Raw genomic sequence first — 27,216 nt, forward strand, 5'->3', positions numbered from 1 at the left:
CCGAGCGCTGGAAAGATGATGGTGCCCACCCATACGAAATTCAGAATTTAAAGCAATACTAAACCGTAACACAATTTAAATAAATAAATAAATAAATAAATAAATAAATAAATAAATAAATAAATAAATAAATAAATAAAATGCATTTCTTGCGGTATATGACATAATGTGGGTTGTTGTTTTCTGCATTGCTTCCATCTGCGTTAGTAGGACGCCCCCTGGTTGGGTGGGGAGAAGTAATAAAAATAGAACAGAAAAAATGGGGAAGACTGTGGAGTGTAAGGAAGTCTAAGAAAGTTCTGATTTTCCCCATGATGACTACTTCTATATATAATTGTTTCAAAAATAAAATTCGCGTTTGCAGAGGGTGTGTGTGTGTGTGTGTGTGTGTGTGTGTGTCCCTGCTTTGCTGGTGCCCTAAACACTTGCTTGGTCTGCCTATTGGGCGGGGTACTATTTATTTATCCAAAATCCACAGTGGGGAGATTCCTTCTAATGAGGAACTAGTGAGCCTTGGAGTCCTTCAGCTGTGCTTGGATTCCCAGCTCCCATCAGCCCAGGCCAGCATGCCTAGTGGTCAAGGGTGCTGGGAACTGTAGTCCAGCAGTATTGGAAGGGCCACCCCCTCTGCGTTATTAGGGGTACTGCCTCTAGGGGCAGTATTTTGAGGGAGGGATTCGATAAAATTGGATTAAAGTGCTCTGTCGCCCCCTAGTGCAAAAAAAACAACCATTTTTCAAAAGAAACAAGATTTTTGCCGTTTGGAAAGTGATGGGGGGAAATCATTGAAAATTTGGAATGAACAGATGAGTAGTGGGACAATGCACAAAAACATATTCTGATGGATACTCATTGTCACACAACCTCCCTGCAAACAAATCAGTACAAAATGTTCAGTAATAACTGGCTGTAGTCTAACCTCTGCGTAAGATTTGTGTAAACAAATCAGGATTAATCCTCAATGATAGGTTGTCTGGAGGAGCCGGAGGCCCAAGCAAAACGTCACAAAATAGTGAGCTGAAGTCCTCCTGAGCTCTTCGTCAAACTAGGGCTATGAAAGACAACAAGATTGCTTCCCTTGCATTACATTTCATGTCACTTTTTTGTTGGGATGTGTATAGATGCTAGGAGAGGATATATTTATTAGATATTATCCTTCCTCGTGTTTGTGAGTTCAGCAAAGTGCCATCCCTTTGCAGCTTAAAAGGGAAGCTTAGATAGGCTAGTTTTAGCCTTTTAATTAATCCAGGATGCTTTAAGGGAGACAGGGTTTTCCTATTATGTCCCCCTTTTCTCTCCTTTAAAACAACGATCACAGAAATGGTCTTGTGAAAGGTAAAAATAGCATTTACTCACTCAGAATACTTGTTGCAGAGTAACAGATGCAGCAGCTTTGTTCAGACAGCCTTAAAATGGCCACTCAGTTACAAAGACATACCTAAGTCTAGCTTAAAATCTGATCTCCATGCTCAGACTAAGCAGATGTCCTCACATTGCTGGCAGAGCAGAAAGAGGTGGAAAGACTACGAAGGTGTCCCCAGGCAGGTAGGAGAATGTATAGCTACTCAGGGCACATTGGCAGCGTCTAGCAAGCTTACAGGAAAACTCTGTGACCTTCAGCTCCTATCATGTGCCTATGTTGGTTTCACTGCACTTTTAATATCCCACCTTTTTGAATTGCCCTGGCTCCTGCTCAATGAAGAACTCAAATGGTTCCTCTTCATCCTGGAGAAGAGTGACTAGTGGGGTGCCACAGGGTTCTGTCTTGGGTCTTATTCAACATCTTTATCAACGACTTGGATGATGGACTCAAGGGCATCCTGATCAAATTTGCAGATGACACCAAACTGGGAGGGGTGGCTAACACCCCAGAGGACAGGATCACACTTCAAAACGACCTTGACAGATTAGAGAACTGGGCCAAAACAAACAAGATGAACTTTAACAGGGAGAAATGTAAAGTGTTGCACTTGGGCAAAAAAAATGAGAGGCACAAATACAAGATGGGGGACACCTGGCTTGAGAGCAGTACATGTGAAAAGGATCTAGGAGTCTTGGTTGACCACAAACTTGACATGAGCCAACAGTGTGACGCGGCAGCTAAAAAAGCCAATGCAATTCTGGGCTGCATCAATAGGAGTATAGCATCTAGATCAAGGGAAGTAATAGTGCCACTGTATTCTGTTCTGGTCAGACCTCACCTGGAGTACTGTGTCCAGTTCTGGACACCACAGTTCAAGAAGGACACTGACAAACTGGAACATGTCCAGAGGAGGGCAACCAAAATGGTCAAAGGCCTGGAAACGATGCCTTATGAGGAACGGCTAAGGGAGTTGGGCATGTTTAGCCTGGAGAAGAGGAGGTTAAGGGGTGATACGATAGCCATGTTCAAATATATAAAAGGATGTCATATAGAGGAGGGAGAAAGGTTGTTTTCTGCTGCTCCAGAGAAGCAGACACGGAGCAATGGATCCAAACTACAAGAAAGAAGATTCCACCTAAACATTAGGAAGAACTTCCTGACAGTAAGAGCTGTTCGACAGTGGAATTTGCTGCCAAAGAGTGTAGTGGAGTCTCCTACTTTGGAGGTCTTTAAGCAGAGGCTTGACAACCATATGTCAGGAGTGCTCTGATGGTGTTTCCTGCTTGGCAGGGGGTTGGACTCGATGGCCCTTGTGGTCTCTTCCAACTCTATGATTCTATGATTCTATGATTCTAACTCAGGTTACGGTTTCCACCAAAACCTTTACTGCTCAGATTGGTGCAATGCACAGGCAAAACGTTGGTCAAAGGCACAGCGGGTGCTACAAGCAAAGATGCAGTTGACCCAACAATGACGCACCCCTTGCAACCCCTGGGCAGAACTCAGCCCAGCAAGCGGTCCCGATCCTTACTTAGACTGAGCAAGCAACATACCACTTTTCCATGGTGTCTGAACCAGTCATGTCTGTTGACGCCTGCACTGTTGACGTCTCCCAGGCCTGGGTGACGGAGGAGTCATTACTGCCTTCTCAGGGGCCAATGGGGCAGGCAGAGTAACAGCACACACCTGGAGAGGTGGAACAGGACATGTTTTTTACCAATTCCTATTGGGAGATGCTGGGGATTGAACTGGAGATTGTCTTCCTGAAAAGCAGATGTCCTGCCATTGAGCTTATGACCCTTTCTCTGACCCTTTGGATGGTAGTGGTTATCTGGGGCCAATCCAGCTGCTCCCCCATGTCTGAGTCCTGGCAGCTGCTGGAGGTCAGAGTCATGCTATGTGTCACCCTTAGTAAGAACCAGAAAGACGGGAATCTAAACATGAAGAGAAACTATGGAGGTCAGACATTATTAATAGCTCTTTCTCCTTTTCTCTTTCTTTGGGCTTTGGAGAGCACTAGAAGGTGAGTGAGGTTATATTTAGTGTCCCATAAATTTGCCAAGGCACATTATGCAATAGAAGGGAGTGCTTTACTCCCTGCAGAGAGAGAAAAAGCGCTTGATTAGATATTGGCGAGGTGGGGAACAGGAACCTGTGTAAAGGTACTGGCTTTGGAATCGGTTTTCCTAGTCAGTGAATGATGGGTGTTTGAGACTTGCAGACTCCCGGACAACAATTGCCGGTAGATGCTTGACAAGGCTTTGCTGCTCTCTAGTCCCACAGCAGAGCTGATGTTTGCGGATCAATATCCTGCCAACACATTAGCAGGTGCTGTTAATGTGGAAGCAGTTAACAAGGCTGAACTTTCTAAACTACGTGTTTTTAAAGAAAAGCAGCAGTGTATTCACAGGTCTTTGCAGACGTAATTAAAATTTATACATCCTGCAGTTTACTTACCTTAACACTCATGACGATAGTTGTATGACCTGACATTTATTCCACTTCCTCATGTGGAAGCGCTCCCATTTTGCACCTTCAGCATAATAATGCCTGTTTTACAAACAGCAGAAACTTTCTTCCTATTAGAAACCAGTGAGAAGAATCAGATCGATGTTAGGTAAAGGTAAAGGGACCCCTGACCATTAGGTCCAGTCGTGACCGACTCTGGGGTTGCGGTGCTCATCTCGCTTTATTGGCTGAGGGAGCCGGCGTACAGCTTCCGGGTCATGTGGCCAGCATGAATAAGCCACTTCTGGTGAACCAGAGCAGCACACGGAAACACTGTTTACCTTCCCGCCGGAGCGGTACCTATTGATCTACTTGCACTTTGACATGCTTTCGAACTGCTAGGTTGGCAGGAGCAGGGACCGAGCAACAGGAGCTCACCCCGTCGTGGGGATTCGAACTGCCGACCTTCTGATCGGCAAGTCCTAGGCTCTGTGGTTTAACCCACAGCGCCACCCACATCCCTTTAGACAGATGTTACTTGCGCTAAATTAAAGGCATGGGTACCAAATCTACAAGGACCATTTCTCAGTGTGTCATCTAAACCCAGACTTGCAGTTCGTCTCTTGCTCCCAACAAGCCACAAGCTGTAACCAAGGTTTGGTTCTTGGTGTACTGCTCTTGGTTTGATGGGGAGAGACAAATGAGTTCAGACATGATGCTAAACCAAACCATCTAATCCAGTCCAAAACTTTATTATGGCCATAGACCAGCAGAAGATACCACTAAACTGCAGTGGAGCCTTGTGTTATGCAACGTCCTCCTTGCAAATGCTTCGGGTTACGAGCTCCGCTAACCCGGAAGTAGATGCTCCTGGTTGCGAACTTCACCCCGGGATGCGAGCGAAAGTCGCGCGGCAGCAGCGGGAGGCACCATTAGTGAAAGCGTGCCTCCGGTTATGAATGGTTTCGGCTTAAGAATGGACCTCCGGAACGAATTAAGTTCATAACGGGAGGTACCACTGTATGGCAAACAAGAAACCAGAAACACAAACCAGTCCTATTTTCTGTTTCCTATTTTGGTCAAACAGAGCGTAATGGTGATCTGATCATCCCACCCCATTGATATTCAGAGGTGTCTTACCAATGAAGCTCTGTTTAGCCATCCTGGCTTTTGATCCAGAAATTCAATACCTCGGGTTAAGAACTTAATTCATTCCAGAGGTCTGTTCTTAACCTGAAACTGTTCTTAACCTGAAGCACCACTTTAGCTAATGGGGCCTCCTGCTGCTGCCGCACCGCCAGAGCACGATTTCTGTTCTTATCCTAAAGCAAAGTTCTTAACCCGAGGTACTATTTCTGGGTTAGCGGAGTCTGTAACCTGAAGCGTATGTAACCCGAGGTACCACTGTAGCTGGTTTTTAAATATATATATTTTTAACATGCAGATACAGTGATGGGAGAAAGTTTCACCTGCTGAGATTGTTCTGCCTTATGCAGAAGGCACAGGAAGGCAGTTTCAGTTGTAACCATTATGTTAAGGTGAGACCATCTTAAGTTGAAAATTCTAGCCTCATCCTGTCCCCTTCTCCCCCACCGCCCCCAACTCCTTTAAAGTGCTCAGGTATTTCCTGTCTCTCCAGCAGCTCCAGCTTTCCTTCCCTACAGACAAAGTGGCATGTGTTGTCAGGAACCATACTGTGGTCCCTTTAATAATCTCGGGTTGCCATGGGGCTCCTGATATAAACAGGACAGGTTTTCAAAGATAATACTCTGCATAAATGAGGAGCTATGTTCTGTGTGTGAGCATAAGCACCCTCAGATGCATTTCTTCTTAAAAATAACTCCCTGCTGGATATTTTTAGTAGGTGAGATCCTCTGAACCTCTCCTGAACACCGAGATCAATTCTGTTCAATGTGAATTCCCCCCTCCATTTCTGCATTCACTTCTTCCTGTTTGCCTAAGGGGGAAACTTCCCCCAGAGGGATGTATCCAGAAAGCCAGACACTCTCTTTGCCCTTTGTTATCAATATTTTCTTCCCTGAGTTATCCAGTAAAAGTGGTGGTGGAGGAGGAGGAGGAGGAGGAAGAAGAAGAAGAAGAAGAAGAAGAAGAAGAAGAAGAAGAAGAAGAGGAAATAAGAACCGCAGACAATTTTCCTGACTGATGAGCAACTGCCCAAGAATGGAAACAGATCATAAAAAAGTCTTGTCTAAGGCTGGAAAGCATCCGTCGTTAGTATTACTGTAATATGTACGGTAATTGTTCTGAAATAAACGAGGAAGGGTACGGGAAGAAGCAAAGATCACGACTGTTGAAGCAATGATTCTTCAACATCAACTTTGTTGGACTGGTCATGTTGCGGGGATGCCTGATTATTGTCTTCCAAAGCAGCTACTCTATTCCAAACTTAAAAATGGAAATATTTTACTATATAGAAGGATCTGGCAACTTCTGTTTCAGTGTATCTGAAGAAGTGTGCATGCACACGAAAGCTCATACCAAGAACTAACTTAGTTGGTCTTTAAGGTGCTACTGGAAGGAATTTTTTTATTTTAAAAATGGAAACAAAAGAGGTTTAAAGATTGTCTCAAGGCAAATTTTTAAAAATATAGTATAAACACCAGCAATTGGGAAACACTTGCCTGCAAGTGCTCCAATTGGAGAACAGCCTGGACCAAAGGTGTCATGGGCTTTGAAGACACTCGAACTCAGGACACAAGGGAGAAATGTGCTAGGAGGAAGGCACACTTGGCAAATCCACACCATGATCAACTCCCGCCCAGAAACCAATGTCCCCACTGGGGAAGGATGTGTGGGTCCAGAATTGGCCTCCACAGTCACTTACCGACTCATTGTTAAAACCGTGTTTATGGAAGACAATCTTACTCAGCTACGAGTGATTGCCAAAGAAGAAGAAGACTGTGTAATTGTTCTGAAATAAATGAGGAATGGGAGAATCATGTACGCCACCTTGAGCACCTTGGATAAAAGGTGGGATATAAATTAAACAAACAAACAAACAAACAGAAGTTAAATACAGTTAAATAAATAAATGGTATCGATGTTCCTTAAGGGCCAGTCTCACAATCCTGTCTATTTAGTGTGAAGGCTCCAAAGAGTACACGATGTCTGTTCCGAAAGATCACTGACATGGAAATATCTACCTTGGCAGCAACAGTTTCGGTGGGAAGCATCTTTCGATAAAAGAAATGCATATTTAAAAATACCCATCAGCAAAACAGTGCAAGTCATCACATTCACCCTTTGTCAGCCTGAGAAGTATAGCACTTAGGATGTAATTGATATGGAAGGAAAAAGCACATTTCGAGATGGAAAAGGAGGGTGCTGGTAATAGCAGCAGATAGAAAGACAGCAAGACAAAGGAGAGGGCGATTTAACTGTCTCTGTGTGGGGAGAGCGAGGGCTTCAGCACTTAGGGGTGGGGGGGAATCCAGCTCAATTCACATTTTAATACGAAGATACTTAATTTGCAGTTTCTGAAACAATGCGCTGGACCAAAACACAGCTATACTTCAAGAGACAGTTCTCACAAAATATGCTGTGCCATTCTCCAGTCAAAAAATGTGTGTGTGAGTATATTAGTGAAAATAATATACAGAAAGGCATTATCTTGGGCAAAATTGCATGCAGAAATTAGGGAAAATGCACCCCAAAATGCTGACTGGTTTTTGTGAGGATGCAGAAATGCGACGAACTGAACTTAAGAATAGAAAAATGAGAAAGTGAAAGAAGCAAAAATTGACCGATTTAGCCATCCTTTACTACACTCCTTCACTGAGAAATAGAAGTAGGCAACTGAGAGCCTGAAATGCAATTTTGATCATTACTGGTGCCTCACCAGGCTCAGAAGATGACAATGTGGGGGTTCAGCATCAGCAAAGGTGAAGTAATGTGCCTTTTCTACCTTTGTGTTGATCATCTACCGCAGGTCTGGGGAGGAGAATATGTAGCTCCCATACGTTGTTGGGTTCCAACTCCCAGCTATGGCCAATGGTCAGGGATGATGAGAACTGTAGTCTAGCAATGTCTTGAGGGTTGCAACTTCCCCTTTCTTGCTCTAAGTGCACATGACAGTTGCCAGAAGGAGGGCAAATATGTTGCTTTCACCATCCTGTCATTCTCCTCTGTTTTCTGACCTTAGGAGTGACATGTGGCAGCCTGGGATACCTCCACCCGTCACTGGGCTTAGGATACAGAGGGCTCATCCACACATCTGTTTGCCCCACACCTAGAAAACACAGGGTTGTGTGGTTTTCCACAGGTCTTGGTGGTTTTGCCTTTGCCTCATCACTTTTCCCTGGAAAACTCGCTCTCTAGTGCTAAATTGGAACAGACAGCAATCTGTGGGAAATCCAACTGCTGTTTGTTCCGATTCAGCATGAAACCATGGGCTTCCCCGGGGAGGGCAAACAGGCATGTGGATGAACCCTGTGTGTTGAATTACCATTGCAAGAGATAAGATGATAGAGGTTGTATTCAACCTAGCTTTTACTCAATAGTACCTCAATATCAGAAAACATCAGAAATACTTGCCTGCAAGCGCTCCAATTGGAGAACAGCCTTGACCAAAGGTGTCATGGGCTTTGAAGACACTCAAACTCAGGACGCAAGGGAGAAACATGCTAAGAGGAAGGCATGCTTGGCAAATCCACACTGTGATCAACTCCCAATGTCCTCACTGTGGAAGGATGTATGGAATGTAGAATTGGCCTCCACAGTCACTTACGGAGTCATTGTTAAAACCATGTTTATGGAAGACAATCTTACTTGGCTACGAGTGATCACCAAAGAAGAAGATCAGAAAACATACAGTGGTGCCCCGCAAGACGAATGCCTCGCAAGACGGAAAACCCACTAGACGAAAGGGTTTTCCGTTTTGGAGGTGCTTCGCAAAACAAATTTCCTATGGGCTTGCTTCGCAAGACGACAATGTCTTGCGAGTTCCTGCTGGTTTTTTCCCCTCCCCCCTTTTTCTAAGCCGCTAAGCCGCTTATCAGCTGATCCGATCAGCAGATAAGCCGCTAAAAGCCGCTAATAGTTCTAATCCGCTAATGCATCAATGGGCTTGCTTCGCAAGACGAAAAAACCGCTAGACGAAGAGAATCACAGAACGGATTCTTTTTGTCTTGCGAGGCACCACTGTACTTTAAAAGATTGCTGGAAAAGGTCTTCACTAGGTACTGGAAAGTCAACAGGATGCGGGGGAGGGGCCTGTTCTCATCTGGGAGGGAGTTTCAGAGAATTGGGTCAACAATACTGAACACACAGCTCCAGGTGCATATAAACTGAGCATCTGTACCCTGGGAGATTCTCCCAGAGAAATCAGAGATAGGGCAGCGGAGGTGCAAGGGATCGATCAGTTCTTAGGGTATCCTGGATTAAGGGCTTGTAAATTAATGCAAGAACCTTGAACTTGTCCTGGCAACATACGGGCAGCCCGTGCAAGCTTTTAAGCACTGGACGAATGTCCTGTCAACTGTGCCATTTATTTGTTTATTAAATTTAGATGCCGCCCTTCATCCGAGGATCGTAGGATGGTTTATAGCAGGCTTCCTCAACCTTGGCCCGCCAGATGTTTTGAGACTACAATTCCCAGCATCCCTGACCACTGGTCCTGCTAGCTAGGGATCATGGGAGTTGTAGGTCAAAAACAACTGGAGGGCCGAGGTTGAGGAAGCCTGGTTTACAGTATAAAAAGACAAGCACACATATCGTAACATGACATAACACAACATAACAACAGAAGAACAGATAAATCAATACACCCCGCACCCCGCATCCCGTATAAAAGAGCAGAGATTGCTTAATTCAGGCATAGGCAGACTCCAGCCCTCCAGCACTGGTCCAGCACTGGGATAATGGGAATTGTAGTCCCAAACATCTGGAGGGCCGGAGTTTGCCTATGCCTGGCCTGGGAGAAGAGGAATGCTTTGCCTGGCAGCTGAAGATATGTAATGAAGACTATGCTGAAATGGTAAAACTAACAGGAATAATTAGAAATCAGGAAGAATCAATTTTTAACAAAGAATGGGGAAAATATATACAGTAATTTATTTGAAAAACCATTGTAAACAAATAAATTAATTAGCAGGATTGATTTAAAACTTGTGGTTAAAAATTTGAACTAAGGAATATTCAAGGATTTTTAAATAACTAGAATTATAAAGGAGATGGAGGAGAAAAAATATAACATAAGGATCCATAAAGGAGGGGAGGGAAGTCAAAGGGGGTATATATATGTATTGTTTTCTATTTTTATTTGATGTTTGGAAAATGAAAATTCAAAATAATTTTTTTTTAAAAAAATGTAATGAAGGCGCCATATAAGCCTCCCTGGGGAGAGCATTTGACAAACAGGGAGCCACTGCAGAAAAGACCCTGTTCTTGTGTTGTCACACTCTAGACCTCTCATGGATCAGACACACAAAAAAGGGCTTCAGGTGATGATTGCAAGGTCTGGGGCAGTTCATATGGGTAGAGGTGGTCCTTGAGTCATTGTGGTTCTGAGCCATTTAAGGCTTTACGTACACTTACCAGGGATGATTGTTAACATATGTTGCATCAGATTAACATTTACGAAGTGGATGGAGACTTTCAACAAACAACCTCATCACGTGCCAGCAAGACCCTTCATGATTTGCAACTAAAACACAGCTTGGAACTAAAATTTTGTGATCATTCCTGAGAGTTATACATTCAGTGGCTAAAGGAGTTTCACACCGAAGGAAAAAGCAACAACAGATCAAATTGATGGGAGATTGGAGAAATTCCTAACTGCTTATTGAAGGCTGATTCTGTTCTGACTGGTTATTTTGATCTGGAAAACAGACGAGTAAGGGAAACTTGGAGAAGAAAAGGAGATTGATGCCTGAAAGCCAAGCCCCAGCCTACTTGTTCAGCTGCAAAGGAAAATTAGGATTCAAGTGTGTGGGAGGGGGGAGGAGGAGAAAGCCCAGGTAGATCAATACTTCCCATTTTACAGAACATGAAGATTACTGGAGATTCACCAGTTTTCGTATTACTTTTTGTAAAAAATTAATACAGAGCCATTGATTGGTAAGCTGACCATATTTGGAATGAGAGTTTAAAAGCTCGGCGCAGTTTCCTTTAGCCATTGGGTCAGAAGGCTGGGGCAGTAGCTGCAACCTGCTTCGCTGATATCCCCGTCCTGATGCTGGACAGAGGAGACCATGGCAAATAGTTTAGCCTGTGGGTTAATTTTCAGATTAGGTCTGTCACTCCCCTTGGCAGCAGGTAAGACATTTCCACTTATGCCTTAAAGACTTTATGTTGCACCGTGTTTATAAGGGAAATAAGAGAGAGCAAGGAAATGAAATTTCACTAATTCGGCGGACTTGCATCAGGAATGAAACTGACCAACTTAGGTCAGTTGAATGGAATTCAACCAACTGCACACTATCTAGCCAAAGGTGAGCAGTTTTTAAACTGATGCAAATGTGCATACTTAAGTCTCTCCCGCAGATATCAGTGAGAGTTAAAAGTGCTCAGCTTTGTCTGGACTGCGTCCATTGCATTAATTAAACTGATATTGTAGTTTTGAGTTGCTTGCTTTGTAATTATTTGCAGAGGGGAGATTTATTTTTTTTAAATCGCTGTAGTTCACACATTTATGGGATGTGGCTTCTTGTGCTTTAAAAGTTTCTGATAGACGATGTGTAAGAATGCCCAGAGGATTAAATGTTTCGGAGAAGAACATTCTATGGTGTTCCATTGGATCCAGAAACTGTAATTGTCAACTAGCCAGGGCTGTAGGACTGCTGCTATCCATGCTGAAGGTCCCATTGAACGGCTTCTGTGCTCTGCTGCCACCGCAAAATAGAACCCTGCTATACGTAACTGCTATGGCATTAAAATAAATAAATAAACAAATCGTATCAATTGGACTCACGCTGGGCTAAGCCAAACAAGGGTTAGAGGCACACAGGACACCGGACAATTGCTACTGTTGCTGCATTCCTATATAGACTTACCTGGAAGTAAAGGCTCTGCGGACTTCCTTTTGCACTGGGCTCCTCAGGCAAAGGTCCACACTTTATAGCTCTGCATCTGAGCAGTTAATTTTTGTCCTGACACTTCCCCGGGGAAAACCCACATTTTACTGCTGAACCGGTGCAAACAGCAATCTGCAGAATGAGCCAGTCTCACTGCGTTCAGTGGGATTTACTCCCATGTAAAGCATCAAGTTGCAGCCTTGCAGAAAGTTGTAGCCTATGTTTAAAGGCCCAGCAAGCTCCAGCCATACTGTTTGTGATGGACTCTTAAACTCAGTGTTGGTGCTTCAAGGCTCATGTTGGGCAAAAGCTCTCAGAGAGGGACCATCGTTCAGTGGTAGACAGACCCGTGGAGAGGGGCGGGCAGCCAGATACACTTGCCCCTTGCCTCAGAGGGCTAAGCTGGCTGGGAGCCCCCACCAGGGACTAGCTGCTTTTTGATTTGAGTTTATAACTTTATTCCAACAATACTCCCGACCCAGACCTCAGGGAAGCTCTGCACGGCTCTGTTGGTAGACCAACATTTCTTCAATGAAAATAGGGGTGTCCTGTCCCATTATTAGTATTAGTATTAGTATTAGTATTAGTATTAGTATTAGTATTACAGTGGTATCTTGGGTTAAGAACTTAATTCGTTCGGGAGATCCATTCTTAATCTGAAACTGTTCTTAACCTGAGGTACCACTTTAGCTAATGGGGCCTCCCGCTGCTGCCGCACAATTTCTGTTCTCATCCTGAAGCAAAGTTCTTAACCCGAGGTACTATTTCTGGGTTAGCGGAGTCTGTAACCTGAAGCGTCTGTAACCTGAAGCATCTGTAACCTGAGGTACCACTGTATTATTATTTATACCCTGCCCATCTGACTGGGTTGCCCCAGCCACCCTGGGCAGCTTCCAACATATATAAAAAAAATTATAAAACATTATAAAACTTTCCTATACAGGGCTGCCATTAGATGTCTTCTAAAAGCTGTATAGTTACTTATCTCCTTGGCTCAGCGATCGCATAACTCCATAGCCTCCAACAATTCTCCAATGAAAATAGGGACGTCCTAAGGGAAAGGGGGACATTCTGGGATCAAATCAGACATCAGGATGGCTTCAGAAAATCTGGGACTGTCCCTGGAAAATAGGGACACTTGGAGGGTCTGCATGGCTGGCATTCAGAAGGCCTCAAGTTCAGTTTCTGGCACTTCCAGTCAGCGGCGTAGTGTGGGTTGTCAGCACCCGGGGCAAGGCAAGTAATTTGTGCCCCTAACCCAGGGCAAGGCAAGTAATTTGTGCCCCCAACCCAGGGCAAGGCAAGTAATTTGAGCCCCCTAACCTGGGGCAAGGCAAGTAATTTGCGCCCCCTAACCCCTAACCTGCCGCCGCTGCCAGCTTCTTCTTGCTGCTGCCTGGGCTGGGCTGGTGTGGTTCTCTCCCGCGCTCAGCGCTGCGCTGGGCGGCCGCTGCACTGTCCCTCCCCCAGATGGTCCCTCGCTCTCTCTCCGCACCGCACGCCTGGCACCCACCCCCTCCACAGTGGGCGGCGACCCAGCGGCTCGGATCGGATTCGCACAGCCAGCACTGCAGTGAGAGAGAGTGAGTGAGCCAGGTAGGGGCAGAGAGCTGCGAGTGCGAGCGCACCCCCCCCAGATGTTGCGCCTGGTGCGGCCGGCCCCCCCTGCACCCCCCACGCTACGCCACTGCTTCCAGTTAAAAGGATTGGATAGCAAGAGATGGGCAGATTTCTGCCTGAGATCCCAGAGAGCCACTCCTACTCAAATATTGAGCTAGATGTACAAATAGCCTGACCTGGAACAAGGAAGCTTCCTGTTTATTAAATGGTGAGCTGGAGGCTTTCTCGCATCTCATGCTGAGGATTTTCTTATGTAACACTCGGTTGTTTCCCTAGCTATAGGTTTCAGATACAATGGGCTTTCTGTGGTCTATCTCTTCTTCTTGCTGCTCCTCCCGCTGTTCCCCAAACCAAATGCTGTCACCATGAAAGGTAGGCAAGTTTCAGATCAAGGGTGGGGAGGTCTTCTAAGTGCTAATTGTTGGTGTTATGTACTGAAGTTCTCACCCTGGGCCAGCAGGGGGATACTGTAGATAGTTTTCACTCAGGTCCCCATATGCAAATAAGGGATCGAAAGTGACGTTCAGTGATTGGATAGTTACAGAAAGTTGTTGCACTTACGTTGTACTGGAGCTCTATATAAGCAGGCTGACTGAGCCCTTCAGCTCAATTCTGTTCTGGCCTGTGAATAAACAAGAGCTGTTTGAAGAATCGCTGTGTCGTCTGATATGTTCACCCACAACTTAACAGTTAACAGGCAGTTTGAAGGCTCTCATTGCACTCCCTTCCTGGGGTTCTTGATCTTTAAACCCAGTGCTATTTTTCTAGAAAAAGAGGTGCCTGAACTCGCCATGAAGGCCTCCCTTCTTCTCTTATAATGGCAATGGCGCCCACCTGAGATGTGCTGGAACTGAGTTCCGGCGAGTTCCGGATGAAAAATAGCCCTGTTTAAACCATTATTATTATTATTATTATTATTATTATTATTATTATTATTTATTAGATTTGTATATACCCATATGTCTCAGGGCAGTTCACAATATAAACAATATAAAAATACATAATCAAATAACAAACAAACCAAGATTACTTGTTCCAGACAGACAGCTCTTCAAAGAGAGGACATCTTCAATCAGAGGACTATACTCCATGAAGTAGGGACACAGCCCGCTAGTGGGACCGACCCAAAACTTTTTGATGCCCTCCCTCCATTTCCACATACAGAGAGGCCTACTAGAGTTGCATTTGAATTTTGCTTGAGCACTGGTGATAGGACAAAATTCTCTACCTCCCCTGAGAAGAAAGTTCTAGCTTAGAGGATGCATACACAGCTCTGCCCACCCTCAACATTTTGCTGCCACTCTTGGTATCCCAGTGTCTGCCACCTGAGGTGGCCACTTCACTCTGCCTAATGGTAGGACCGGCCTGTACCCTAAGAACTTGCAAAAGTTCCTGGAGTGGAGTTCCATACCCTCCAACATTTCTATGTTTCCCCTCAAAAAATGCCACCAGAAAAGGCAGAGGTGTGGGGTCTCAAAGGTATAGCCAGTTTAAATTTTGCTATGCTCTCTTTTGGTGGTGGGGTCCATGAAAATAAAGTCTACATTTTTATTTTTCAGGGTCCACCGGGCAGATGCTTAGCGCGATCACCTACACTAGCTTCATTTTCCTTGTGGTTCAAGCAGCTTTTCAGATTGTTTTCCATTACCTGCCACCTAATGGTAATGTCTGCTCAACATCATATGGGAATTATTTAAGAAAGATGCTATTGCAATATTCTGCCCATCTGTAATTCCCAGCAACTGGGAAGTTAGGTTTTTGCATTTTACATTTGCCTGTGTTGAATTCTGTTTCCCATTTTAATACCCATTCACCCAGTTTAGATTAGAGAGATGCTTTTGTTTCTACCACCCTGAACAATGTGGTATCATCAGCAAACTTGACCACCCCACTGAGTCTATAACTATGGTTCTTTTCCTTTTTAAAAAAGATTTCTTATGGGAGAAAGTGCTGTGCCACTTTGGTTTTCTGAGGTAAGACTTAATTTTTATCTTACGTCTTCATTTTTATGCATGGCATATTGATTAACTATTGTACACCTTGTTGGAGGAACATTGTGGGTGGGCATGTTTCCCCAAAGTGATATCTAAGCAAGATACGGAGCACTGAATGTGGGGCAGATTCAGGGAACTTTGCCCTTCTTGACTGCAAAGCCTTTAACCCTACGGGATACTAATGCACCCTCTTTTCTTTAGGTTTAGCAGTCTCAATGCTTGGAACATCATTTGTCTTTTGGCTCCCGATATTGGAATGTTTCTCACCAGTCTCACAGTCACACAACTTTGCAAGAAGATGGTCAAGCTTCTCAACCAGAAAGCCCAGCTTCATCCAAGGAACCAAGACCTGTTTCCTTGCAATGATGAAGAAGAGATGGAAGAGGAAATGGTAATTATGTAGACCTGCGTTCAAATTTCTTGCCCTTGTAGCATATGAATAAGGATTGCAAGGGGGAAGAACAAGTGCTTTCCCTTTTTATTATTATTTTGATTTGTTATGTAATATGAGAAACAAAACCCAGCAGAAACATACATAATATATAAATGCATTTACACAATACATTAAATGCATAAATGAATTATGGGCTAGATTAAGCATACCACTCTTCAAATATTTCATTACTGAGCTAACAATAGACCAAGACTTAAACATTTTAAATAGTTCACTCTATCAACCAGTGGGGGAAACCCTAACTATATATATGTTCTTAAGCTAAATTTCAGAAAAGGGCAGCCAAAATGACCCAGGGTTAGGAGCAATTCACCTACGGAGAAAAATTATAATATTTGGGACTTTTTGGTTTAGAAAAAAAAGTCAAGTAAGGGGGTGTGTGATAGAGGTGCATAAGAAAGTGGATAGGGGGCATATTTTCCTCCCTCTTTCGTAATTCTGGAACAATGCTGAATGTTAGAAGATTCAGGGCAGGCAAAAGTCTTCACGCAGCACATGGTAAATTTGCTCTCACCTGATATAGGGATGGCCACAGGTTTGGTGGACTTTAAAAAGAGGATTAGGCAAAATATATGGAGGATAATGTTTTTGATGGCTACTGTTATGTACTGAAGTTCTCACCCTGGGCCAGCAGGGGGATACTGTAGATAGTTATACAAATAAGGGATCGAAAGTGACGTTCAGTGATTGGATAGTTACAGAAAGTGGTTACTGTTGCGTTGTAGTGGAGCTCTATATAAGCAGGCTGGCTGAACCCTTCAGTTCAGTTCAGTTCTGGCCTGTGAATAAACAAGAGCTGTTTGAAGAATCGCTGTGTCGTCTGATATGTTCACCCACAACTTAACAGCTACTAGGAATGAAGGAACTGCCTACACTACCAGAAGCTGAACATTTCTGCATAACAGTTTCTGGGAATCACATGTGGGGAGAGAGCGGTCACAAATCCTCTTGCATGCATCAGGTTCGCCACCGTGAGAACAGGATGCTAGACTAGGTGGGCCTTTGGTCTGCTCCAGCAGGACTATGTTATTAGATTATAGTACATTTCCTCTCCTCACACTACCTATTTCTGGATCACATCAGCTGCTGGATGTACGAATGAAACAAAGGGATTGCTACTAGGACAGGACATAGGAGGGTGTCTCCCACATTTGGTCGACCACTGGGAGAACAGGATGCTAGGCTAGATAGATCCGCAGGGATCTTCTTAAGCTCCCGAGTTGTGATGTGTGCTTTCCTTTATCCTTCTCAGTAGGGACAACCAGCTGGAATGCATTAATTTTGCACGATGAGCCGCAGATTGAGAAATATTTAATGATGGATTATTTGCACCGACTTCCAGGCTTTGTATTCTGAGCTTTCATATCTTTGTCTTCAGCGAGGTTGCTCATTCATTAGGCTGAAGCGTGACATAAACCGGGTTGCAAAAGACTCAGGATGAGCTTATCTCTCTTCTAGCAATCGCCTTCATCTATTTAGGGACATTGAACACTTTGGCAGTTTGAAGAACAACCATGATAACTAGGTGAAACAGCATTGTGGGCTCACCATGCTTTTGTTCCAAGTGAAACGTCAAAGTGATTGCTAGAGTATCAGAACAATATCCGTACTGCAGGACAAAATACTTACATTATGATGTCTCAGAACCAGAGACATTATTAGGGGGCAATCAAGTGGGCCCAACTCCCAAGATTTTTGCTCTGGGCCCCAGATCTCTACTGACTGAGCTACCCCAGCTATGAATTGATTCTTATTTCATTGTTTCTGGATCTGCAGGAATCTGAAGCAGAAACTGACAATACTGATGACGAGGAAATGGAAGGTTCACCTGGGCAGGATAATCTGGAGAACAGCCAACAAAGATTCCTTCTGAAACTCACTTTGTTCCTAGCGGCCTTGAGGATCCTTTGTGAAGGTCTATTCAGCAGTGCTGGGAAACTGGCCGTCGTGCTTCTGTTGGGCTTAGCAGGTAGAAATGTTCTGCACTATTTTCCTGTGCGTTTCATGACTGACAGCTGAATGGCTGAACTGGACTCTGTTGAGGGGGGAGGGGAAGTAATGCAAGGTGATGTGTGTCAGTCTCCACCTGTGACATTTCCCTCTCTGATGGGCCATTCACATATGCAAGTTGTCTCTCAAGATTAGAGTTCTCCAGTGCATGCATGCTCCTCTAGTAATATTCTCCGGTTTTTATCAACAAATGTTTAATATGTGAGAGGGACTCCAGCTTCCTGTTCTAAATTGTCGTAAGTCTGCCAGAGACAAAGGATGCATACATTTAAAGCATATGACTTCCCCTAAAGAATCCCAAGAACTGTAGTTTACCCCTCATGGAACTGAAATTCCCTCCCACCCCTTAACAGATGACATTGCCCATGATTCTTTGGGAGAATTCCACGCACTTTAAATGCATGCTGCATACACAACTAAAATTTTGCATTTCATTTCTTTATCCATAGGCATCATCCTACCTTCGGCAACTTCTGCAGTTTATTTCTTCATCTTCCTAGGCCTATGCTCCTGGTGGTCTTGCCATCGGCCAATCAGCCCGGTTGCCTTCAACAGTTTGTGTGTTTTGGTTGCAATATTCAGTGCAGGGCACCTGGGTGCTTTTTACCTGTACCAGCTGCCATACTTCCAGGACCTGGTCCCTCCTGAAGACATTTATGCCAGGTAAAAAGATCAAACTCACACGCTGAAGAAGATGGTATGTAAGAGAAAGCACAGCAGACCTTGGTTCCGGTTAAGAACTGAGCATTATATGCACTAGTGTTCCCTCCAGTTATAACCAATCAAAAAAATAAGAGCCCTCCTGGATCAAACCGTCAAGTCCAGCATCATGTTCTCACAGGTGCTTATGGGAAACTCAGAAGCAGAACCTGAGAGCAACATCACTCTTCTTACTTGTGCCTCCCAGAAACTAGTACACAGGGCCATGCTGCCTCTGACGATGGAGATAGAACATAGGCTTATCCACCATGATTCTCCCTCCCCCTGGAGTTCTCTACTCCCCACATTGTTCCGAAGGGTCCCCCAGCCCCCTGGAACAGATTAGGAGGCAGCTGCAAGGGAGAGGTGGAATCAGCATAAATAATTTCCCTCCCTATTTTGCTGGTGGAAGCCTCCCTCTGCTGGATCAAAGTGCCTTTCAATTTGATCAGATCCTGCCATTCAAGCACCAATGGCAGTGGTTCCTGCACCCTCCCTGTGGAACGCCCTCCCAACAGATGTTAAGGAAATGAACAACTATCTGATTTTTAGAAAACATCTGAAGGCAGCCCTGTATCGGGAGGTGTTTAATGTTTGAAGTTTAGTATGTTTTCATATGTACTGTAAGCTGCCCAGAGTGGCTGGGGAAATCCAGTCAGATGGGTGGGGTACAAATATATTATTATTATTACCAGTGAAATAAAAGTTCTGCCTGGGGGGGCCTTGATCTAGATGATGCCCCATTGACACAAGCGATACTGCACTTATTCGGTGATGATCAGGGGTGCCAACTTAAATAAAATATGGGGGGGGGCAGGTCCAGGTAAGCCATGCCCCGTATAATCAAGCTCATGACACGGATCACACACACCATTTTAATGGCAATGCCCATCAACTTGGGGGGGGGGCTGCCCCCTCAAATATTTTATTGGGGGGACCGAAGGGACCTCGGCCCCTAGGAGTTGGCTGCTGCAGGTAAATTAGTCTTTCTTTGGCATTATTGTTTTCCCTCTCCTGTTTCCACAAAGATCAAGTAGCAGCAAGCTCTTCACCATTTTCTCCATTTCTCTAGGGTCCTGGGCTTAGTGCCACTTATTAAGACAAACATCACTGTGCCCTGGAAGCTCCAGGTTCATCCCCAGCTCAGCTGGCCAGTGGCTCTGAATCCTCTTGCCCTTCTTGTCCTCTATTACACTCTGGTCATGATGCTCCAGCAATGGGTTCTGCCTCCCAAGGTACGGGATAGAGTCAAATATGACATGCATTGCCAGCTGTATCTCTCGAGGTCTGGAATGCCTGTCTGTTTTCTGATTGGATATTTTTTTCCCCCCAAGTGAATTTTTATTGTTCTCCTTACATATTCTTTTCCAACAAATTGTAATAGCACCATACATTCCCTTTGACTCTGCCGAGTCACGACCCCCCTCCCTCCCCACAACTGGTATATTTATCCTCTTTCCATCACACACATCATTCTCAAATTAGTACTATTATACATTGGAGGTATTATGTCAATCCTGCTAGTGTCTTGACCTCTTTACAATTCTTCTTTAAATATTCAATAAATTTACTCCAGTTATTTTGGTATCTTTGATCTCCCTGGTCCCGGATCCTCCCTGACAGTTTGGCAAGTTCTGCATATTCTGTCAACTTCGCCTGCCACTCCTGTATAGTTAGCATATCTTGTACTTTCCATGTTTTCTGATTGGATTTTGACTGTATATTGATGCTTTTGTTGGATGGACCAGTTTTTCTCCAGCCCATCTCAATTTCGCATGTATTTAATCATGAGTCAATTCCATCCCATTTCGGGAGGTGGATTTAGGGAAGAGCGGCCGGTTTGGTTGCACTGGGCGCAGAGCCTTGGGGACGCCTCAGGGAGCTGCTACCATTTAGAATGGAGCGTGAGAGGGTGCTGAATTTTAGCATCACACTGGGTGCCGCTGAAATGTGAGACCCCAAAGTCCACCACTGCCATTTCCACATTAATATGTGTGTCTGCACTCGTGTGTGTGGCTATGGGGGCCATTGTGTAGAGCTCCAGCACTTCAGAACTGACTACTGTCCCACTGGTCCCTGATATGACAAAATGTGATGCATTTCCTGTTCAAAGTAAGTGGTACCTCTGGAAATTCTCCCCACTTAGGGTTATGGTATTCATGCAACTTTGAGCCCGGACTTTCTGAAGCCTCTGTTGTTCAAAATCAAAAATTTCAACCTTTTTTTTCCCCTTTCCCCCTGCTCAGGAGGTTTATATTCCAACTGGAAGTTTGCAGAGTACTCTCCTTTTGCAGTGTCAAAGTCACCGTAGCTGTGATGTGAATGCCTACATCAATGAAGGACACAACCTTTCCTTCTCAGGTATATTTTCCTGTGCGATGGCCCCTTTGTAAGGCTTTATTCAATGTATGGTCATTTTTTGCACCATTGGGGCATTGCAGTTTGCCAAGATTTCAACTGATGAAAGATGTGGAATTCTTCTGTGATTTTAAATGTGTAAAATGCTTTAATCTTTGTTGTAAACCACCTTGGTAGGCATATTGACTGAAGTACATTACAGAAGCCTAATTGCTCTTACTCTTCTTAATTTTTTTCATCTTTACTTTTCTCTTATTCTTCTTTCTAAGAACAACAAACAACAACTCTTTGTTCTTATCAAGGGATGCAGTTATAACCTAGAATCTCAGGCTGCCCCTTGATGTTATTTTAGCCATTGCATTTTTCAAAACGGCATTTTCCAAGGGAAAAGGATCACGGTGCTGGATGGGTCATTTATAGGGGGAAATGGGCAGGTAAGAGAGAGGTGTGCTTAAATATAACACGGCAAAGTCTCCAAAACTTTATTAACTGAAGCCAGACACTGGTGTGTGTGTTGTTGTTGTTTTGGTTAATTTACCCTTTGCTAAAAATTTTGCATTTCTTGCAGATGAGACATGCTCTGAAAATGCATCAGAAACTGATGGTGAACAGGGCACGGAAGGAAATAGGCCTAGTACCTTTTTAGCATTGGCACGATTCCTTATGAATCAGAGCTACATCACTGCATTGATTGTCATGATGGTAAGATACAGGCTGAAATAAAACCTCCTTCTGTGTGCATGGAAAGACGGAGGTTAGTCCCACATTATCACTTAAAAAAAAAAAGGGATTTGTGGTGCTACGATGAGAGAGCACTTTAATCTGACTCTGCAAACTTAAATTTCCAATATGCGCTTGAATCTGTCCTGGAAAGTACTGTAGTCTGAAGGCACCCTTAGTCAAAGACATGTATGTAGCAATTTCAGAGTTATAGCTGCACATAACTTCAGATATCTGTATTAACATGCAAGTATGTACAGCTAATTTTTATTTATTAGGGCACAGGGTCCCTTGCCCTGATCTAGATAGCTTAGAAGAAGCGTGCCTTAATTTAGACTTCTTCTACAGTTTTAGGAGTTCATATTTGTTCAGTTGTGGATTACATGATGTTTGGGACTGCAGTGTTACCCAAAATATATGTCTCTCTGTGTGCATCCATCTGTCTATCTTATGTATGCATTTCCAGGTTTGGAGTATCACTTATATCAGCTGGCTGACTTTTGTTCTGCTGATTTGGTCTTGTGTCATTTGGATGTTGCGCAACCGTCGCCTCTACGCCTTGAGGAGCTCACCTTTCCTTGTTGCCTATGGAAATGTCTTGGTGGTCCTCAATTTCTTTGCAGGCCTGCATGTTTCCCAGGAGGAACTGTTTCCTGGAGTTTCAGCCTCGTTGCTCGTGGACTTGGATTTGAAGCCTTATTCACTGCCCTGTGTCCACCTAGGAGTCAAGGTGAGCTTCCTTCAGTTCTGCGTTCTACTTTCAGGCTGCAATCCTAAGCACACGTACCAGGCAATAAGGCAGGACAGGGATAAGATGGAGATAGTAGCCAGGTTTCTGCAACACACCATGAGGATTCGTGAATGTTATGCAACATTAACTTAAGTGTTAGATGCAGATTTTGCTGAGCGATTTTATTATACCGAACCTTATTGGAATCTTGCCTATATGCCAAAAAAGATTTGAGAACTGAATTGCATGAGGATGTCGCTGCGTGTGTGGGACTTTGGAAAGTTGTGCAGATTGTTGCTGATCTATTCATTAATTAATGGTTGCGATCCTATTGCCTATTGGCAAAACCTATTTGGTGTTTCGCAACTTTCTGACTAGTTGCAGGACCTTAGCCAGACCTAGCAGAGTACACACAGAAGCCACGGAAGCAATTGGCGACTTGGCTGCAGACAGGATAGACGAAGCAGGAACCAGGAACTTGTAGTTAGGTGTTTATTATATACAGTGGACTATTTACAGGAACAGAACATGGATCTTTTGCTAGCTCTCTCTGCCATGACTCACACTGACACACAGAACTCTGAACTCTGAACACGAACACTGAACTAACTAAATTCCAGTTAGTAGCCCATTAATTATCACTCCCTTGAGAGAACTTGACCAATCAGGGAGTGGTCTCCATGTCTCTGTTATCACCAGGCAGACTTACTCCTTCAGATTGCCTTCTGGCTGTCTGCCAAACCTTAACTGACTCTGTGTGAGTAGCTGCACGTATAGTTTCCCAACACCTCGGTTTAAGAACAGTCCTGTTTACGAACTATTCAGTTTACAAACTCCACAAAACCGGAAGTAGTGTCCTGGTTTGCAAACTTTACCTTGGTCTAAGAACTGAATCTGAACAGTGGATGGTCACCGGCAGCGGGAGGCCTCATTAGGGAAAGCGCGCCTCAGTTTAAGAACGGTTTCAGTTTAAGAACAGACTTCTGGAATGGATTAAGTTCATAAACTGAGGTACCACTGTATACAGTATGCCTGTTATACTGAGTGGTTTACAAGCCCGCTCACCCTTTAGCGTGCGGCGGCATTGTGGGACGGAGGACGACGACACAAGTGTTAAAATGTAAACATCCATAATTGAAGTAGGCAATAAAGCAATCCCATTGACAGCATTAAAATAGGAACATCCATGATAAAACTATGCAATAAAAGAATTCCATTAAGCTGTCTAGAGTTGGCTCAGTTGTGTGGGGTTGTGTTGGTTGTTGTTGTTATTAAAATGTCTGTGTGATTTTTATTACAGATTTTATATCTGTTTACCTTCTGGCTGTTGCTAAAGCAGTGGATGATGCAGAAGCAAAGGGAGAGAAAAGAGGAGGAAGAATCGCTCAAAGGAGTGAGAGTAGATGGGGTGGCTGGTAAGAAAATTCAATACTTAGTAAAGTTAGCCCTGAACTACTACTATTATTAATATGTATTTTCAAACGTGGGTTTTACCATCTGTATTCAGTCCAGGGACAACCCCAGGAAAATTAGTTCAGAAGAGCAAATGGGCATCAAAGGCGCTTAATAAGGAAGCAAGGGTTTTGTCTGCTTCTAAGCACTGGGCAATTTCTGACAGCATGTTTGTTGAGCATTCCTCTTGAGTTGCAACCTTGAAGGTGACAGGCAAGCATAAAAAGTGAGAAAGAAAAACAGTTTTTTGAGGGAGAGGAGTGGTTTTATTTTAGAGCATACTTGTGAACGATTCGACGATATTGATGATGCTTCGGAATGATTCTCCACTTCTCTTGCAGAAACGGACAATCCGCAAAACCTTCTTTTGGGCTTCCTTGGTTCTGCACTGCAGGGGATGCTTGTAAAATACTGGATTTACATCTGCTCTGTCATGTTCTTTATTGTCAGCTTCAATGGCAAAGTGGCCCTGTACAAAATTCTTTACATTGTGCTTTTTCTGCTTTGTGTGGCTTTGTACCAGGTAAGCAAACCTGGAAATTGGAAGCATTTGCACTCCTGCTTTTTCCCATTAGAACATTGCAGCAGCGGTTTATGAGCTCTTTGTCACCTGTCAGTTTAGTTAGTTTAGGCTGTTCGTGGAATACAGTGCCTCACAGAACTTGAAGCAGGAGTAGGGAGCCTTTTCCAGCATGGAGTCTGCATGCACTTGTGGGCAACCTCCTGGGGTTGGACTAGATGACCCCCAGGGTCCCTTCCAACTATAATTCTATGAACTCTCTCTGAACAGTGTAAACATAGTTCCAATACGGATGCAGACTGGGATAAAGATACCCACTTTTTTATTTATTTATGATTTTCAATTTTGTACATTTCAATAATAGTACAATCATTTTAACATTTCGAAACTTGACTTCCTTCCCCTCTTTCTGCGGTTCCTTAAATTCATTTTTTATATTTTCTGCATATTCCAAATTAACTTAACTTACTCATTTATTCATCTACTTTAAATATATACTCATATAAAACTGCAGGTTATTAGAATAATCCTTCAGGGTACAATAATCCTGCCAATGTTCTTATCTGTTTACAGTTTATTTGTAAATATTAAATAAACCATTTCCATTCTTTTATAAAAAGTATCTTGTTTTCTTATTTTTCCGGTAAGTTCCGCCATTTCTGCATATTCCTTTCTTCTTTCCATTTTGGGGCAAGTAACATTCTTGCCGCTGTAGTCGCATACATGAATAAATTTCTATATAGTTGCGTAGTTCTGTCCCTATAATTCCGAAAAGGAAAGCTTCTGGTGTGTGTGTGTGTGTGTGTGTGTGTGTGTGTGTGTGTGTGTGTGTATTTCTGTTCTCATCCTGAAGCAAAGTTTTTAACCTGAGGTACTATTTCTGGGTTAGCGGGGTCTGTAACCTGAAGCGTCTGTAACCTGACACACACATATACAGTGGTACCTCGAGTTACAGACGCTTCAGGTTACAGACGCTTCAGGTTACAGACTCCGCTAACCCAGAAATAGTACCTCGGGTTAAAAACTTTGCTTCAGGATGAGAACAGAAATCACGCTCTGGTGGCACGGCAGCAGCAGGAGGCGCCATTAGCTAAAGAAGTGCTTCAGGTTAAGAACAGTTTCAGGTTAAGAACAGACCTCTGGAATGAATTAAGTTCTTAACCCGAGGTACCACTGTATACACACACACACATTATTCTAAACATCTTTTTCAATTCATTATATATCATTTCCCCGTAAGCTTTAACCTTACTACAAGACCACTACAAGATACCCACTTTCATCCATTTGGCCCAGATTATTATGATGTTTTCAGTACTTTCTGTGGTTTGGGGTCAAATTTTGTTTTCAGAATGGGGCGGAGGAACACTGAGTGCTTTGCAGTTCAGGTTGACTTGCCCAGCCCACCCCTGTTATACAAAATGCATTTCTAAAATGCCCACCATACTGTGTTCAGAACCAGTACTAAGGTTATGTGGTAATGTGGTTTCAGGTTCATTATGAGATGTGGAGAAGAATCCTGAAGGGTTTCTGGCTCACCACTGTTTTTTATTCAATGGTGGTGCTCATTGCTATCTATGCCTATCAATTTGAGATGGTGTCAGCGTTTTTCCTAAACACCTTGGAGATATCAGAGGAGAGGTAAGGGCTTTGTTTTATTTATTTACTGTGATCTCCGTGGCTGGCTGGGGATTCGAAGCTGACTTTCCAAGTCTTTTGTTTCTGACACGGTAACAGCACCACCACACTGGCTCTCATTTAAAATATTCTAATCCAAATTTTATCTTGAAATTCGTTATAGAATCTCTGGTCTATTGCACAATAGTAAAAAAAAATTAAAAATGTAGATTTTTGCTGCTGTTGAATTAAGTTAGCGCTGCCAGCTTGCTGTGACTCTGATGTTCTTCGCTGGCGTTATCTGCCTAAAGAGCTCTCTTTCTGGCTCGTTATAAGAGGGTTAATTCTGCCCCCTGTTGGCTGAACCTGTCTCTTTCTCAGGAGGAAGGATGAACTAGGTAGCATGGGTTGGGCAACCAAATTGGGTCATTTTGGTGCTACCTCTGCAATAGGATCTAATCAGCACAGATGTTTGTCTCTGTGTGTGAGAGAGGGACTTAAAATACCAGGGAACACACACAAAAATTGCCTGCACAGACCTGGGATTGTAAGCTGTGCAATTTGAACAGAATTTGCAGAATTTGCCATATCAAACATTATTTATCCGTGGAGTACCAGAGCAGTAGAACTATTCCTAATGAAAAGGGGTGGGGGAACCCCTCACATCTAAACTAGTGATTTTTGTATGCTGGGGAAATGAAAGAAGAGGGACTGAATTATTATTATTAATGATTATATCAGTTATTCAATTTATTAGTCGCTATGCAACAGTGTCTCTAAGCAACTTACAAAACTTTGAAATGTAAAGCACGACGTAGGAAAGAAAAAAGAACAATGTTTTGCAATATCCATAAAACAGACCCAATAAAACAGCTGCAAAATCGTATTGTCCAGTGTATCATCATAAACTGTCAAATGCCTTGCAGAAGAAATATGTTTTTATCTGGAATCAAAAGGATGACAATGGTGGCACTAGGTGGATCTCACTGGAACGATTGGGTGGCTTGAGTAGGGAAAATGCTGAAAGAAATGGAAACAGGAGCAGAAATTGCTGATGTTCACTTATTCATTCCATGTCCAGAATGGAAATCAATCCAGGGGATGCAATTACAGTGCTGCCCCGCAAGACGAATGCCTCACAAGACGAATAACTCGCTAGACGAAAGGGTTTTTCGGTTTTTGTGTTGCTTCGCTAGAC

The 27,216-nt window shown here is 43.6% G+C and overlaps 2 protein-coding genes across 2 annotated transcripts in view; one reads left to right on the forward strand and one right to left on the reverse strand.

Annotated features, from left to right (window-relative positions):
• EDN3 (endothelin 3) overlaps positions 1-27,216 on the reverse strand; it is a 527,748-nt gene that overhangs the window by 468,585 nt on the left and 31,947 nt on the right. The gene's annotated exons all lie outside the window — the stretch shown is intronic.
• Positions 5,620-27,216, forward strand: part of LOC310708683 (piezo-type mechanosensitive ion channel component 2-like) — a 64,725-nt gene continuing 43,128 nt past the window's right edge. Inside the window, exons 1-14 of the mRNA XM_083507295.1 lie at positions 5,620-5,675; positions 13,741-13,836; positions 15,024-15,125; positions 15,395-15,437; positions 15,660-15,849; positions 17,689-17,881; positions 18,372-18,585; positions 19,694-19,856; positions 20,868-20,982; positions 21,548-21,681; positions 22,166-22,429; positions 23,730-23,844; positions 24,223-24,404; positions 25,894-26,042. Coding sequence (XP_083363421.1) covers positions 5,630-5,675; positions 13,741-13,836; positions 15,024-15,125; positions 15,395-15,437; positions 15,660-15,849; positions 17,689-17,881; positions 18,372-18,585; positions 19,694-19,856; positions 20,868-20,982; positions 21,548-21,681; positions 22,166-22,429; positions 23,730-23,844; positions 24,223-24,404; positions 25,894-26,042 — 2,006 coding nt within the window. The 5' untranslated portion in view covers positions 5,620-5,629. The remainder of the gene's footprint in view (positions 5,676-13,740; positions 13,837-15,023; positions 15,126-15,394; positions 15,438-15,659; positions 15,850-17,688; positions 17,882-18,371; positions 18,586-19,693; positions 19,857-20,867; positions 20,983-21,547; positions 21,682-22,165; positions 22,430-23,729; positions 23,845-24,222; positions 24,405-25,893; positions 26,043-27,216) is intronic.

Source organism: Podarcis liolepis (assembly GCF_965112155.1).
Source record: "Podarcis liolepis genome assembly, chromosome: 6".
In the NCBI taxonomy this organism is placed as follows: Eukaryota; Metazoa; Chordata; class Lepidosauria; order Squamata; family Lacertidae; genus Podarcis; species Podarcis liolepis.